At 42.1% G+C, this 18,302-nt stretch overlaps 1 protein-coding gene across 1 annotated transcript; it reads left to right on the top strand.

The window, feature by feature from the left end:
• The first annotated feature begins 2,450 nt into the window (after nt 1-2,450).
• LOC144752929 (uncharacterized) lies at nt 2,451-15,264 on the top strand. Its single transcript, XM_078640745.1, has 4 exons — nt 2,451-2,480; nt 8,683-9,120; nt 14,217-14,432; nt 14,918-15,264. The coding sequence occupies exons 2-4, from the start codon at nt 8,683-8,685 to the stop codon at nt 15,200-15,202; spliced, it is 939 nt and encodes a 312-aa protein (XP_078496871.1). The 5' UTR covers nt 2,451-2,480; the 3' UTR covers nt 15,203-15,264.
• The last annotated feature ends 3,038 nt before the right edge of the window (nt 15,265-18,302 follow it).

Below are 18,302 nucleotides of genomic sequence, written 5' to 3' on the forward strand. Positions count from 1 at the left end.
CAGGGTTAGTGGTTAAGGGTCGGGGCGACAGCAACAACATAAAACTGACCATGAGGTTAATCACAGGACCCTGCAGCCGAAGGCTTCGTGCACTGAGCCCTCCCGGCCTACACATAATTTTCTCGCTCTCTTTCTCTCGCGGTCTCCCTACATCTCTATAGCTCTCTCTCCCTCTCTATAGCTCCCCCTCCCTCTCTCCTGTCTTCCTCTGTCTCACTCTAACTGTGTTCCTCCCTCTGTCTCACTCCCCCTCTTTTTCCTCCTCTCTCCCTCCCTCTCCGTCTCCCTCCCTATCACCCTGCATCTCACTCCCTTTCTCTTCCTCTCCCTCCATTTCCCTTCCTTTCCCTAACTTTCCCTTCCTCTCTGTCTTTGTATATAACTCTCCATTTGTCTCCCCTTTATTCCCTCTCTATCTTTCTACATTACTTGCACACTAACTGGGTACACTTTCAATATTACACGCACACCGCATTCATTTTCATATTCAATGCAATATAGTAAGTAATCTAAGTTACACGATGACACACACACACATTTTTCGGTACGTCTCGCACTATTAACTCTTCACGCACACACTCACTCCCTCTCCATCCCCAACAACAATTCCAGCTTTTAAAACTACCCACAGACACATTCAAGTCCCACATCCTCAGCAATTCTCAAATATTTTCCTAATACAAATAACGACACTACTTTAAGGGGGTCGCTATTTTTTGAAGCCTCACACACACACTCACCCTCACTTACCCGCAACGCCTCACCCTCACTCACCCTCACCCTCACTCACACTCACCACCTCACCCTCACCCTCACTTACCCTCAACGCATCACCCTCAGTCACCCTTAACAGCTCTCCCTCACTCACCCTCAACGCCTCTCCCTTCCTCACCCTCACCCTCACTCACCCTCAACGCCTCACCCTCACCCGCACTCACCCTCATTCTCACTCACCTTCAGTCACCCTCAACACCTCACCCTCACTCACCCTCAACGCCTCGCCCTCCCTCACCCTCCCTCACCCTCAGCCTCACTCACCCTTACTCACCCTCACCCACCCTCACGCTCATCCTCACTCACCCTCACTTACCCACACTCACCCTCAGTCACACTCAGTCACCCTCACTCAACCCCTCATCCTCACTCACACTCACTCAACCTCTCACTCAACACCTCACTCTCACTCACCCTCAACATCTCACTCACCTTCAATTTCACTCACCCTCAATTTCACTCACCCTCACTCATCCTCAACACTTCCCCCACCCGCACTAGACCTCAACACCTCACACACACACCCTCAACACTTCTCCCTCAACTCCTCACTCACCCTCACTCTCACTCAACACTTCAACACCTCAGCCTCAGCCTCACCCTCACCCTCACTCACCCTCAACACCTCACTCACCCTCAACACCTCATTCTCACTCACCCACACTCACCCTCATCCTTACTCACCCTCAACTTCTCACCCTCACTCACCCTCAATCTCTAAGCCTAACCTACCTTCACTCACCCTCAACCCCTCACCCTCACTCACACTCACCCTCACTCAACCTCATGCTCACTCACCCTCATGATCACTCACCCTCAACACATCATCCTCACTCACCCTCACCATCACTCACCCTCAAACCGTCACCCTCACTCACCCTCACCCTCACTCACCCTCAATACCACTCACCCTCACTCACCCTCATCCCCTCCCCCTCACTCACCCTCACCCTCAACACCTCACCTCACTAACACTCAACACCTCACCCTCACACCATCAACATTTCACCCTTACTCACCCTCAACCCCTCACCCACACTCACCCTCTCTCTCCCTCTCTAGCTCCCCCTCCCTCTCGCCTTCCTCTTTATCACTCTTACTTTGTTAATCCCTCTGTCTCCCTCCCCCTCTCTCTCCCTCCCTCCATCCCCGTCTCCCTTCCTATCACTCTCCCTCTCACTCCCTTTCCCTTCCTCTCACTCCATTTTCCTTCCTTTCCCTCACTTTCCCTCCCTCTCCCTCACTCTCCCTCCCTTTTACTCCCTCGGCATTTCCCTCCCCTTCACTCCCTTTCTGTCTTTGTACATTACTTGCATACTAACTGGGTACACTTTCAATATTACACGCACACCGCATTCATTCTCAGATTCAATGCAACACATTAACCAGTCCAAGTTACAAGATAACACACACACACATTTTTTTACGTCTCTCAGTATTAACTTTTCACGCACTCACTCACTCTCTCTCTGTCCCCCTTTTCCTCCCACTCCCTCTCTCTCCCTCTATCATCTCACCCTGCCTGTGTGCCACCCGTGGCGCATACACTCACAGCAGCACTAGAGCTCTTAACAGGTCTTTAAAAGACTATTTACATGCTAATGTGCCCTTTATGGGAAAAATTCGAAAAAATCTCTTCTAAACATTATGTATTTTTTTTCTCCTTTCTGATTATTAAAACAACAACAAAAGAAACAGAAGTTAAGGTAAATACTACTTTGCCACTTAGTTTAAAATTTGTTAAAAGTTCAGACCTTACAGTCCCCAAAAATATTTGTTAGTTCACAAACCTTCTTAATTTACATTTGTTGATAACAACATTTCAGTATAACTTATAAGATGCAGAGATGCTTGAAAGCAAGTTACCATCAAGGGAATAGCAAATTTAATAGCAAATCACAAGGTAAGCAATGCTTACCAAATAGTGCTTTTGCTGTCTTGCACAATTTATGCAAGCCAGTAACTACTTGGAACTCTAATGATCTGCATTATATAATGGACCGTGGAGACGCTTTATATCTCCAAATGCATTCTATTAACAACGAAACACTTATGCATCCAGATGACCTGCCAAGGTATATAGACCACAATCAAGAGATATATTCACTTTTGCTACGGAATGCTTACTACGGTGATGTCCTTAAACGTTTTGATAAAGCCTACCCAGATATTAGCACAGCATTAAATGTTACTATTAATAAGCACTGTGGTGTTCTACTTTGTATGAATGTTTATGTAATAGCTATTTTCAAACATATGCAATCATACTTTGTATTTGATTCACATAGTAGGGACCATGAAGGCATGCCTCATTCAAACGGAACATGTGTTACAATTGCATTTAATTCGTTTGAAGGCCTAATTCAATATGTTATGAAACTAGCATATAACTTTACACATCAGGCTGAGCAATGTGTCCAATTTGAATTAACACCAATAGATATAAAAGTCATTCAAAGGAAATCCTTTACAAAAGCACTTACTGTGCATAAAAAAAATAGTCACCTACCGCAAGAAAGAAAAATTTGGGTACATACTACTGAATGTACTCCTAATCAGACGATAACATCAACATCAATGTCTTCTGATGATTTACTGAATAAAAGTAAGGGAGGGAATAGCAATAGTAATCATTTAGCACAATTACCAGGTAATAGTAAAGCTATACAGGGAACAAATAAACAGTCTCGGAAAAGAAAAAGGGATTCAAGTACATGTCCAACTAAAGTTGTACAAAGAAAAAAAGTTAATACAGCTGAAGAAGACATTACCAACAGTCAACTAAGTGCTACTGATAATAACATCCCCATCTTCACGCAGGGCCAAAGACAGAAACGAGGTAAACAAATCCATACAATCATTCGCAAATTCCACCGGGAAATATTGCATGGGCCAGAGTACATTTGTACTCTTTGCAATCAACTGTGGCATAAACAAACGTTGCTAAATATACGCAGTGTTAGCCAATCTGAAATTTTCAACAAGTGTAACATTAGTAACAAGAAAACCAATTTTATTTGTAAGACTTGCTATTATTACATTCGCAAAAACAAAATACCACCATGTTCTATTGTAAATGGCATGGGCTTCCCAAATGTACCAGTTGAATTAGAATTATATGATTTAGAAGAAAGATTAGTTTCACCTAGGATACCATTCTTACAAATTCGGAGTCTGCCACGCGGTTTTCAAAAATCATTATCAGGTGCAGTAGTTAATGTACCTGCAGATGTTATGACAACTGTTACAATTTTACCAAGGCAAATTAATGACGCCATGACAATCCCAGTGAAATTAAAAAGGAAATTAATCTATAAATCATATACACATTATGAGAATATTAGACCAAATACAGTAAAAAAGGCAGCTACTTGGCTAGCTAAAAATAGTACAATGTTTAATGAATATGGTGTTACGATTAACCCTGACTGGGAGTATATACCTCCAGAAATAGAATCTCACAATGAGACTTCTGAGACAAACAATTCATCTGATAGTTCTGACAACATAGAAGCTGGCAATTTGGATACTATGTTAACAAATGAAACTATTACTAGTAATTCGCTGAATGTGTTAAGTTTCGCTCCAGCTGAACATAACACGCCAAGAGGTTTATATGAGGATAAAGATTCAGAGTTTTTGGCTTTCCCTACTATTTTTTGTGGTGAACGAAGGCCTAACAATAAGGAAAGACACATACCGGTACATTATAGTACTATTTGCCAAGCAGAGTTAAGGAGTTATGATAGAAGAGTCGCTAAATCTATTAGTAATATGTTTTTTAAACTGAAGAAATTACATATTAAGCAGATCCATGGTAAAATCAACATTTCCATCAGAAAACATTTTACAGATGGAAATAAAATAACTGCTAAAGACATTAAATGTAATATTGCCAATGTTTTTCAGTTTAATGAGGGGTACAAAGTATTAAAAACTATACGCAGTTCACCTCCATATTGGGAAGGTTGCAAAAAAGATATTTTTGCAATGATAAGGCAACTTGGCATACCCACTTTCTTTTTGACTTTATCTGCTGCTGAAACAAAATGGCACCATTTAATAAATATACTATTGAGAGTTAGAAACTTAAAGGAATGTACAGAGGAAGAATTCTTAAACATGTCTTGGGAAACTAAAAGTAAATTAATACAAGAAGATCCAATAACATGTGCAAGACAGTTTGACTATCAAGTTAGGAAATTCTTTAATTGTGTTTTGCTGAATGGCACTAATCCAATTGGGGAAATAGTAGACTACTTTTACAGAGTCGAATTCCAACAAAGAGGTTCTCCACATATACATGCATTACTCTGGGTAAACAAAGCACCATTGTATGGTGTTTCACCAGTCGAAGAAGTCAATAGCTTTATTGACAAATATATCACTTGTCATAAGTCTGAGAACCCTGTTTTACAACCGTTAATAAATCTACAAAGGCATGGTCACACCAAAAATTGCAGACGTAAACAGCAACGGACATGCAAATATCAATATCCCAAATATCCAATGTCAAGAACGCTCATATTAGAGCCATTAACACTTGAGGAGACAAATAAGCAATGGCAAGATAATATGAAAATAATACATGAAGCTATGAATAATACTACTTTTAATACACTTTCTTTTGAGGAATTTTTAGACTTCATTAAAATGGATGATAAAGAATATATTACTTCTATACAAACTAGCTTACAAAAAACAACTATTTTTTTAAAAAGAACACCAGGCGAATGCTTCATCAATAACTACAATAGTACTCTTTTAGAAGCTTGGCGAGCAAACATAGACTTGCAGTTTATACTAGACCCTTATGCTTGTGCAGTCTATATTATCTCATATATCAGTAAATCGCAAAGAGGAATTAGCAAACTTCTAGCGCAAGCTGCTAAAGAGGTAACAAGCAATAGTAATATCAAAGATCAACTTAAACACATAGGAAACAAATTCCTCAACTGCACAGAAATTAGTGCTCAAGAAGCAGCATATCTAATTCTTCAAATACCATTACGGAAAAGCTCACGATCATTTGTATTTATTAATACTAGCCGTCCAGAGAAAAGAACTTATTTAATGCGTGATATCGAAACTATTAATAACTTGCCCGAAAATTCAACTGACATTCAATGTGAAAATATTATTATTAAGTACTGCAAACGGCCACAATCATTAGAGATGTGCACGTTAGCAGACTATGCGGCTAATTTCAACTATGTGAAGAAAAAAACACATGGGAAAGAAATAAATGATTGCGAAGATTTACTTGCAGAACAAAACTTTTACAGCTCAGATGAGGAAGAATTAGAAATAGAATGTAGTCACGGAAATAAACAACAAAAGAAACAGAATTTTGATTATGCTTTAAATAAGCGCAGACAAGGGAAAATAATACGCTTTTGCAGATTTAGCAAAAATAATGAACCAGAAGAGTATTATAGAGAAATATTAATGTTGCACTATCCATGGAGGGAAGAAGAAAAAATACTAATCAACAAGGAAACTTACTATGAGAGGTATCTGGAAGTTAAATCATTTGTTGACACACAACTAAAAATCTATAACAAACAGCATGGCGAAGTTACAAACATTATTCATGAACAGTGTCATGAAAATGTAATTTCACCTCCTCTATCACCAACTGTTAATATACAGACAGAAGACCAAAATCCAGAACATAATAATAGATATGATTTGGCTCTAGATTTAGGAATTAGAACTACAACTGAAGAACAAAGCTCAACTAACGTTATTTTACCCAATGAAAAATACCAACAACTTATGCAAAACTTAACGGAAGAACAACTTAAATTTGTTTACCATCACTTGCATTGGTTTAAAACTACAAGCACTCCATGCTATACTTTTTGCACTGGAGGGGCTGGTGTTGGGAAAAGTTTTGTAATATCTGCACTATATCAAACTTTACTACGCTATTATAACACTAAGGCCGGTGAAAATCCAGATAATGTTTATATCTTACTTACTGCTCCAACAGGAAAGGCTGCCCATAATATTAATGGCAAAACACTGCATAGCACTTTCAAAATACCTGTGTCGCAAAGTTTGACTTATAAACAACTGAGTCATGAACATAGAACTGCTCTACAAATGGAAATGATGCATGTTAGAGTTGTTATTATTGATGAAATTTCAATGGTAGGACACAATATGTTGAATTTTATACATAACAGGCTTCAAGAAATTAAATCATCTAATGAACCATTTGGAGGAATTTCTATTTTAGCCATTGGTGACTTTTACCAATTAAAACCTGTATTTGACAGATACATTTTTCAGGATTCTACACAAATGTATGGTCCTTTAAGTGCTAACTTATGGAAAGAACATTTTAAAATTTTTGAATTAACAAAAATTATGCGCCAAAAAGAAGATCTACAATTTGCTGAATTACTAAACCGATTGAGAGAAGGCAAGCATACTGAAGAAGATATTTCACAAATTAAGCAAAGGGAAATACAACCTGATGAGACTTTATTAGAAACAATTCCATATATCATGTCAACTAATCTAGAAGTTAATGAAATTAACCAAAAGGTTTTAGAACAACATTGCAAAGATTATCCAGTCTACATAACAGTAGCAAGCGATACCGTCAGTTCAGATTTGTCTGAAAATGTGAAAAAAACGATTCTTAAGCAACTGCCCAAAGATCCACAGAAAACAATGGGCCTTTCACATACATTACACATTGCCTTACAACTTCGTTATGATTTAAGTTGCAATGTGGATGTCAATGATGGTTTAACAAATGGCGCAACTGGTGTTGTACAATTAGTTGAATTGATTAACAATACACCTATTATCGTTTGGTTGTTATTTGACAATCCCACTATAGGACAAACAACCAGACAACAATATAAACACTTATTTCATTCACAAATACAAAATACATGGACACCAATACATGCTATAGCTAGACATTTCCAATACACTAAAAAATTTATTACCATTATACGGAAGCAATTTCCTTTACGCCAAGCATCAGCACGCACTATACATCGCACACAAGGTGCAACTCTCGAACCACTTTATATACACTTTAATAACAGCAAGATTCATCATTTGCATTATGTTGCTATTAGCAGGGCAAAATCAATACAAAATGTATATGTACACAATTTTGATGAACGTAAAATTGTAGTACATCCACAAGTTAATGAGGAAATGCACAGATTAAGGACAGAAATGCCACTTGAAATACATATCCCACAGTTACATACATACAGTGCACATTTCAATATCATTGCACACAATATAAGATCACTACAGAAAATTTTTTCATCTATGGTAGCGGATAGGAATATATTACAAGCAGACATTATTTGCTTAACTGAGATCAACACTACAAGAAATGCTACAGCTAATGATTTCACGATAGAACAATATCATCACATTATATTTGATAAATTTCATACATACAACACAAACCATGGAATGATTATGTACTACAAAAAAGATTTATTTATATTGCCTATTTATGAGACACTTGAAGGGATTGACATTTTACATTTTACTCTACAGATTGATAACACAGATTACCTTATTATTATTTTATACAAACCACCCCTAAAAAGTATAACTTATCTTTTTGATTTCATCACAAATATTACGGATTTTTACCCCACACACAAATTCATTATTATAGGGGATTTCAATGTGGATGTATCTCAACAAAATGCAAACAGCAAGCAATTACTTGGATTCTTTGAAACGCAATTACAATGTCAACAACTCATTAACAGTTACACAACTAACTACCAATCCATTTTAGATCATATATATACAAATGTCCAACTACACAACTATGGTACTTTAGAATGCTATTACAGTGATCATAAAGCAATATGGGTTTGTATTTAACATGTTATGTCACATTTTCTATTTCAGATGATGTCTATTGAAGAAATTATGAACATTAATACCGATGACAACAAACCATACCAGAAACCAATAAGAGTTAATGTCATCAACTGCTCAGGGAAAACTACGTACAAAAATGCTAAACAAGAGCAGAAAATTTTATTCCATTTGGCTTTAGCAGATAAAACTGGAACAATAAAATGTACTTGTTACCAAGAAAATTTATATGAGCAAACGAAAAATAACTGTGGACTACTGATACGAAACTTTATTATCAAAAACAAAACAATTTTAATTACAAAACAAACTAAAGTAACCAAATTTCCCGCAATGGCAATCGAGGATGGCCTGATCCAACAAGCAAACAACATTTTGCATCCGCCTGCACCATCGGCTTCTCCCATCAAGGAAATCAAACGGGCAAGTCTAAAAAGCCTGATGACCGTTTCAGGGACAATAATTGCCGTAAGTATGAACACAAACATGTCATCATGTCAACTAAAAAAAAATATTGTCTCGCATTTGAAAAGTTGGACTTATTAGTATTGTAAATGACATATCTTATGTATTTTTTACTTTTTTAAATTGCAAGTCTAAATAGCACACCTATGTCATGTGACAGGCAGACCTGCCCTTAGGGCAGGTATGCTTGCCACATGGCACCTGTGCCTTTTTTGGGGGTGCCAGAGGGTGTCAAAGTGACACCCCCTGCACCCTTCTGAATTCTTTAATTACCGATTCGGTAAATACCAAATCGATAATGCCTAATCATTCCTATGGGCTTCAAAGCCCATAGGAATGAAGGGGCATTACCTATTCGGTATTTACCGATTCGGTATTTAAAGAATTGTTAAGGATTCGGTACGAATACAGATGTTGGGACCTACATACCATTTACCGATTTTTAAATACCGAATCGGTAGTATTCGGTATTTCAAAATAGGTAAATGGGATTTACCTACATCGGGCCCTTAGTAACTTCACTAACAAGCTCAAAAAAGGTTGCATTATACACTCTTTCACACTATGTAGAAAGTAAGAGTTTTGGGAAATATAATAGGCCAGTGCTTTGGGGTATACTACAAATTCAAGTACTCTCCACAAAGCCATTTTTTACAAAAATGTATGCAATATGGTAGAAAGGATGTTCATTTGGGTCGTGAAATCTAATACATTATATTGCCATTCATACAACGCACTACTACTATGTGTTTTTACTGTCACTATTTTATAGAATTGCTCTTTTTGGGTTTACCAAAAGAACGCAAAGACTGTCTTTACATCAATGCCTCACCCTCAGTCACCCTCACTCACCCTCAACACCCCACCCTCACTCTCCCTCAACACCTCATCCTCAACAATTCACCCTTAATGCCTCACTCACCCTCAATCTCACTCACCCTCAATCACCCTCAACACCTCCTCCTCACTCACCCTCAATCACCCTCACTAGCCCTCAACACCTCACACTCAAAAACTCTACACTTCTCCCTCAACTACTCACTCACCCTCACTCTCACTCAACACCTCAACACCTCAGCCTCACCCTCAACATCAATCACTCACCCTCACTCACCCTCATCCTTACTCACCCTCAACTTCTCACCCTCACTCACCCTCAACACCTCACCCTCACTCACCCTCAACACCTCACCCTCAACAATTCCCCCTTAATGCCTCACTCACCCTCAATCTCACTCACCCTCAATCACCCTCAACACCTCCCACTCACTCACCCTCACTCACCCTCACTAGCCCTCAACACCTCCCCCTCAAAAAGTCAACACTTCTCCCTCAACTCCTCAGTCACCCTCACTCTCACTCAACACCTCAACACCTCAGCCTCACTCTCAACACCTCACCCTCACTCAATCACCCTCACTCACCCACACTCACACTCATCCTTACTCACCCTCAACTTTTCACCCTCAATCTCTCACCCTCAACACTCCCTCACTCTCACTCACCCTAAACACCTCACCCTAACTCAGCCTCACTCACACTCACCCTCACGTAACACCTCATCCTCACTCAACCTCACTCACCCTCAACCCCACCCTCACTCACCCTAACCCTCACTCACCCTCAACACCTCACCCTCAATCACTCACCCTCACCCTCACTCATGTCATCATATGTACTAAAAAAATGCATAGTTGCCTTACACACACAGTACACCCAAGCAGCGGTGCACGCACTACCAATCCTTCTGTTATGCCACATCTCGCAGCTTAGATTCCTTCGCTCTTTCTTCTAACTCTCCACGTTTCTGCCTGTTTCACTCTCTCTTCCAACTCTCACCCCCCTCTCCATTTACTTACACAAATCTCGCAGATACCCCAAGCAGCGGTGCACGCACTACCAATCCTTCTGTTATGCCACATCTCGCAGCTTAGATTCCTTCGCTCTTTCTTCTAACTCTCCACGTTTCTGACTGTTTCACTCTCTCTTTCAACTCTCAACCCCCTCTCCATTTACTTACACAAATCTCGCAGATACCCCAAGCAGCGGTGCACGCACTACCAATCCTTCTGTTATGCCACATCTCGCAGCTTAGATTCCTTCGCTCTTTCTTCTAACTCTCCACGTTTCTACCTGTTTCACTCTCTCTTCCAACTCTCACCCCCCGCTCAATTTACTTACACAAAGCTCGCAGATACCACAAGCAGCGGTGCACGCACTACCAATCCTTCTGTTATGCCACATCTCGCAGCTTAGATTCCTTCGCTCTTTCTTCTAACTCTACACGTTTCTGCCTGTTTCACTCTCTCTTTTAACTCTCACCCCCCTCTCCATTTACTTACACAAATCTCGCAGATACCCCAAGCAGCGGTGCACGCACTACCAATCCTTCTGTTATGCCACATCTCGCAGCTTAGATTCCTTCGCTCTTTCTTCTAACTCTCCACGTTTCTGCCTGTTTCACTCTCTCTTCCAACTCTCACCCCCCTCTCCATTTACTTACACAAATCTCGCAGATACCCCAAGCAGCGGTGCACGCACTACCAATCCTTCCGTTATGCCACATCTCGCAGCTTAGATTCCTTCGCTCTTTCTTCTAACTCTCCACGTTTCTGCCTGTTTCACTCTCTCTTCCAACTCTCACCCCCCTCTCCATTTACTTACACAAATCTCGCAGATACCCCAAGCAGCGGTGCACGCACTACCAATCCTTCCGTTATGCCAGATCTCACAATCTTCCATCACACACGGAGCTGGTACAGCACAGGCAACGGCAATGCAAGCTTCACTCAAACACGGAGCAGGTACAGCACAGGCAACAGCAGTGCAAGCTTCCCTTACACATGGAACAGGTACAGCACCGACAGCAGCAGTGCAATCTTCCCTCACACATAGATCAGGTACAGCACAGGCGGCAGCAGTGCAAGCTTCCCTCACACACAGAGCAGGTACAGCACAGGCAGCAGCAGTGCAAGCTTCCCTCACACATAGATCAGGTACAGCACAGGCGGCAGCAGTGCAAGCTTCCCTTACACATGCAACAGGTACAGCACCGACAGCAGCAGTGCAAGCTTCCATCACACACGGAGCAGGTATAGCACAGGCAACGGCAATGCAAGCTTCACTCAAACACGGAGCAGGTACAGCACAGGCAACAGCAGTGCAAGCTTCCCTTACACATGGAACAGGTACAGCACCGACAGCAGCAGTGCAAGCTTCCCTCACACATACATCAGGTACAGCACAGGCAGCAGCAGTGCAAGCTTCCATCACACACGGAGCAGGTACAGCACAGGCAACGGCAATGCAAGCTTCACTCAAACACGGAGCAGGTACAGCACAGCCAACAGCAGTGCAAGCTTCCCTTACACATGGAACAGGTACAGCACCGACAGCAGCAGTGCAAGCTTCCCTCACACATAGATCAGGTACAGCACAGGCGGCAGCAGTGCAAGCTTCCCTCACACACGGAGCAGGTACAGCACAGCCAACAGCAGTGCAATCTTCCCTTACACATGGAACAGGTACAGCACCGACAGCAGCAGTGCAAGCTTCCCTCACACACAGATCAGGTACACCACAGGCAGCAGCAGTGCAAGCTTCCCTCACACATAGATCAGGTACAGCACAGGCGGCAGCAGTGCAAGCTTCCCTTACACATGGAACAGGTACACCACCGACAGCAGCAGTGCAAGCTTCCCTCACACACCATCACACACCCTCAGCTTCACACACCCTCACTCACCCTCACACACACACACACACACACACATACAACAACAAAAAGAAGAATAGAAATAAACTATCCTAATCCACACTCTAACTCCTAGATTGAAATCCTGAGTCCTAATTCACCCTACAAATACACTCTTTCACTCTATGTAGAAAGTACGCGTTTTGAAAACTATAATATGCCAGCGCTTTGCTGTATACTACAAATACAAGTACTCTCTACAAAGCCATTTTTTGCAATAAATATTGCTATCATTTAGGAAGGATGTTCATTTGGGTCGCTAAATATAATACATTATATGGCCATTCATACAACGCACTAATAATATGTGTTTTTACAGTCACTATTTTATACAATGCTTACTTTTTCTTTAGGAAGAGAACGCAAACACTGTGTTTACCTCAATGCCTCACCCTTAGTCACCCTCACTCATCCTCAAAACGTCACCCTGACTCACCCTCAACACCTCACCCTCAACACTTCAGCCTCAACGCCTCACTCACCCTCAATCTCACTCACCCTCAATCACACTAAACTCCTCACCCTAACTCACCCTCACTAGCCATCAACACCTCCCCCTCAAAAACTTTACCCTTCTCCCTCAACTCCTCAGTCAACCTCACTCTCACTCAACACCTCAGCCTCACCCTCAGCCTCACCCTCACTCACCCTCAACACCTCACCCTCACTCAATCACTCACCCTCACTCACCCACACTCCCCCTCATCCTTACTCACCCTCAACTTCTCAACATCAATCACCCTCAATGTCTCACCCTCAACTCCTCACCCTAAATGACACTCACTCAGCCTCACTCACACTCACCCTCATCCTTACTCACCCTCAACTTCTCACCCTCACTCACCTTCAATCTCTCACCCTCACCCTCTCACCCTCACTCACCCTCACTTACATTCACCCTCACACTCACGTAACACCTCATCCTCACTCACCCTCACTCACCATCAACTCCTCACCCTCACTCACTATCAACACCTCACACTCAATAACTCACCCTCACCCTCACTCATGTCATCATGTCTACTTAAAAAATGCATAGTTGACTTACACACACATTACACCTTTAGTAACTTCAATAACTAACTCAAAAAAATTAGATTTATACACTCTTCACACATAGTAGCAAGTATGACTTTTGAAAACTATAAGATGGCAGTGCTTTGGTGTATACTACAAACACAAGTACTCTCTACAAAGCCATTTTTTCAAATAAACAATTCAATCTTTTAGAAAGGATGTTCATTTGGGTCGTTAAATGTGATACATTATATTGCCTTTCATACAAGGCACTAGTAATATGTGTTTTTACAGTCACTATTTAATAGAATGCTTTCTTTTTGTGTAGGAAGAGGATGCAAAGACTGTGTTTATCAATGGGCAAGATACCCCACTCAAATCGATTACAATAAAAGATGCAACTGATGATATAAAAGTGACACTGTGGAGAGAAGCGTCACTATTTAAAATACATCTTGGGAAATATGTTACCCTGACTCACGTCACTGTACATGAATTCAATTGCCAAAAAATATTGAATACAACGCGCCATAGCAAAATGGAGGTAAGCACAACAAACAAAACTTTTGGCAATTATCTCTTCTCAGCCACTCTTGGACTTTCACCCAGTCTTGCCCTTTCACCCACTCTGCCCCTTGCACCCACTCTGGACCTTTTACATTTCACCCACTTGGGACCTTTCACCCACTCGGGAGCTTTCACCCACTCGGGAACTTTCACCCACTCGGGACCTTTCAACAACTCTGGCCCTTTCACACACTCTAGGCCTATCACCCACTCTAGACTTATCACCCACTCTAGACTTATCACCCACTCTAGACTTATCACCCACTCTAGACCTATCACCCACTCTCGACCTATCACCCACTCAAACCCTATCAACAACAGGGACCCTTTCACCTACTCAGTCCATTTCACCCAATGTGGCACTTTCAACCACTCTGTTCCTTTCACCCACTATAGGCCTTACACAAAACATAAAGTATACAAATTTAAAAACTAATTGTTGCTTTTGTTTTCTCTCAACAGGTAACAGCCCCACCAGAGGAAAAGATGGACATTCTAATTTATGGTGTTGAAAGCTCTACAGAGCAAAATAGTATTATCACAATAAAAGTGACAAACACAGACGAATATCAATCTATGCCCATCGAAAACCAGATCTTAATTAAATGGTTTATGTTAGATGAGGAAGTTGACAACATCGGAGATGCCCTTGTCCATTTTTTGCCACAAACTTTTGAAGTTGTCTTTTGTAATGGCCAAATCATAAAGATTCTGAAAGAAAAAGACGATGAAATATGTTCTGACTAAATTTTGCATGTTGCCAGGATATCTTATTTTTGTACAAAGTTAAACAATAAATATTTGTTTTTTTTTAAAAAAAATAAAAAAGTGTGGGATACAAATTTTACAACTTCTATGGTATTTTTTGCTATACAAAAGGCAAATTATAAGTAATACACTCAATTTATACAACATAGTCACACCCACATACAACATTCAGCCTATCCATTTGACATTACAAACACATATACAAAATACACATACTTTGTAGCTTGCACGCACTACAGTAGTATGTATGAATGAGACTGTTGTTGTGCTAAATACGCCTGTGCTGGTGCCGAGTTATGCTGTGTTGTTGCTCAATGTTACTGTGGGGGGGCCGAATGATAAGGTGGTATTGCTGCGTGTTGCATTGGTGGACATCACAAATTAGGTTGTTGGGAGAATTGCAACTGTTGTTGGGATGAGTTATGCTGTGGTGGTAATAGTTGAACACTAACAAACCACAACTCATCATCAACACATCACAACAACAGCATTAGGAAGCACCACACTAACATCACTCATCAACACACCAACATCACTCTACACCACCACAACAGCATCATTCTACAACAACAACATACAAAAACACAAACACACTTCACATTAAAATAACTATTCACACATGCAAAACACTCACATTTGCCAATCACACCCTCACTCACACTCACTCAGCCTCAACTCATCACCCACCCTCAATTACACTCACTCACCCTCAACACCTCACCCTCACTCTCCCTCAACACCTCACCCTCACTCACCCTCAACACATCACCATCACCCTCACCCACCTTCACTCACCATCAACACCTCACCCTCACTCACCCTCACTCACCCTCAACACCGCACCCTCAAACTCTCAATCACCCTCACTCTCAACACCTCTCCCTCACTCACCCTCAACGCCTCAACCTCACTCACCTTCAGCCCCTCACCACCTCACCCTCAATCACCGTCATCCTCACTCACACTCAAGACTTCATCCTCACTCACCCTCAACACATCTGCCTCAATTACCCTCAACCACACTTACCCTCAACACACTATCACACTAAAACAACACACAAACACTTACCACCACTGCACCACTTCACTCACCCTCAACACCTCACCCTTAAACTCTCACTCAAACTCACTCTCACTCATCCTCAATAACATACAACACCTCAACCACACTCAGCCTCAAATCCTCAATAACACTCAGCCCCTCACCCTCACTCACCCTCAACACCTCACCCTCAATTACACTCAACACCTCACCCTCACTCACCCTCACTCATCCTCACTCACCCTCACTCACCGTCAACACACTATCACACTACAACAACAAACAAATACTTACCACCACAGCAACACTTCACTCACCCTCAACACCTCACCCTTAACTCCTCACTCACCCTCAATCTCACTCATCATCAATCACCCTCAACACCTCACCCTCAACACCTCACTGTCATACTCACTCACCCTCAAAACATCACCCTCATTCACCCTCACTCACCGTCAACACACTATCACACTACAACTACAAACAAACACTTTCCGCCACAGCAACACTTCACTCACCCTAAACACCTCACCCTTAACTCCTCACTCACACTCACTCTCACTCATCCTCAATCACCCTCAACACCTCACCCTCACTCACCCTCAACGCCTCACCCACACTCACCCTCACACCCTCATCCTCAGCACCTCACTCTCTCTCACCTTCAACGCCTCACCCTCAACGCCTCACCCACACTCACCCTCAGCTCCTCACCCTCAGCCTCAACACCTCACCCTCACTCACCCACAACGCCTCACCCTCAGTCAACCTCAACACATCACTCACCCTCACTCTCACTCATCCTCAATCACACTCAACACCTCACCCTCAACACCTCACTCACCCTCAGCCCCTCACCCTCACTCACCCTCAACTCCTCACCCTCACTCATCCTCACTCACCCTCAACACCTCCCCCTCATTCTCACTCACTCTCACCCTCTCACCCTCATACTCACTCACCCTCAACACACTATCACACTACAACCACACACAAACACTTACCACCACAACACCACTTCAATCACGATCAACACCTCCCCCTCAACCCCTTACTTACCCTCACTCTCACTCATCCTCAATCACCCTCAACACCTCACCCTCACTCACCCTCAACGCCTCACTCACCCTCATAGCCTCACCCACCCTCAACGCCTCACACTGACTCACCCTCAATCTCACTCACCCTCAACGCCTCACCCTCACTCACCCTCAACACCTCACCCTCACTCACCCTCAACACCTCACCCTCACTCACCCTCAACACACTATCACACTACAACCACACAAAAAAAACAATTACCACCACAGCACCACTCATCACCACTGCAGCAAACAAAGGTCATACAATAACAACATGTACGCTTTTAACAGTCACACACACAACAACAGCTATCAATGGCCACTTTCACCAGGCATACACACACAACAGTCATCAGTAGTGCAGTATTATGTCTAAATGAGACTGTTGGTGTGCAAAATACGGATGTGGAAGTGCAGAGTGATGCAGTGTTGTTGCTCAATGGTACTGTGGGGCTGCAGAAAGATAAAGTGGTATTGCTGCATGTTGCATTCGTGGACATCAGTGATGCCATTGTTGGGAGAACTGCAACTGTTGTGGTGCTGAGTTATGCTGTGGTGGTAATTATTAAACACCATCACAACACCACTCATCACTAGCACAGAACAACACATCACAACTACAGCATTACTAAGCACCACACACTCACATGCCCACACGCTCACACACCCCCACCCTCACACACATCCACACTCACACACTCTCACACATCCTCGCACACCCACTCACATTCTCAATAAGCCTCATAGCCTCACGCTCGCCAACAATCACTCACTCTCACCCTCACACCGTCACCCTCACACCATCATCCCCTCACCCTCAACACCTCACCCTCACTCACCATCAACACACTATCACACTACAACCACACACAAACACTTACCACCACAGCACCACTCATTACCACTACAGCATTACTCAGCAGACAAACGACATACAATCCAAACATGTGCGCTT

This window comes from Lissotriton helveticus, chromosome 5_1 (genome assembly GCF_964261635.1).
Source record: "Lissotriton helveticus chromosome 5_1, aLisHel1.1, whole genome shotgun sequence".
NCBI lineage: Eukaryota > Metazoa > Chordata > Amphibia > Caudata > Salamandridae > Lissotriton > Lissotriton helveticus.

Coding starts and splice junctions, on each gene's coding strand:
- LOC144752929 (XM_078640745.1), top strand. CDS start 8,683: ATGATGTCTATTGAAGAAATTATGAACATTAATACCGATGACAACAAA. Junction 9,121..14,216: donor TTTCAGGGACAATAATTGCC/GTAAGTATGAAC, acceptor CTTTTTGTGTAG/GAAGAGGATGCAAAGACTGT. Junction 14,433..14,917: donor CGCGCCATAGCAAAATGGAG/GTAAGCACAACA, acceptor TTCTCTCAACAG/GTAACAGCCCCACCAGAGGA.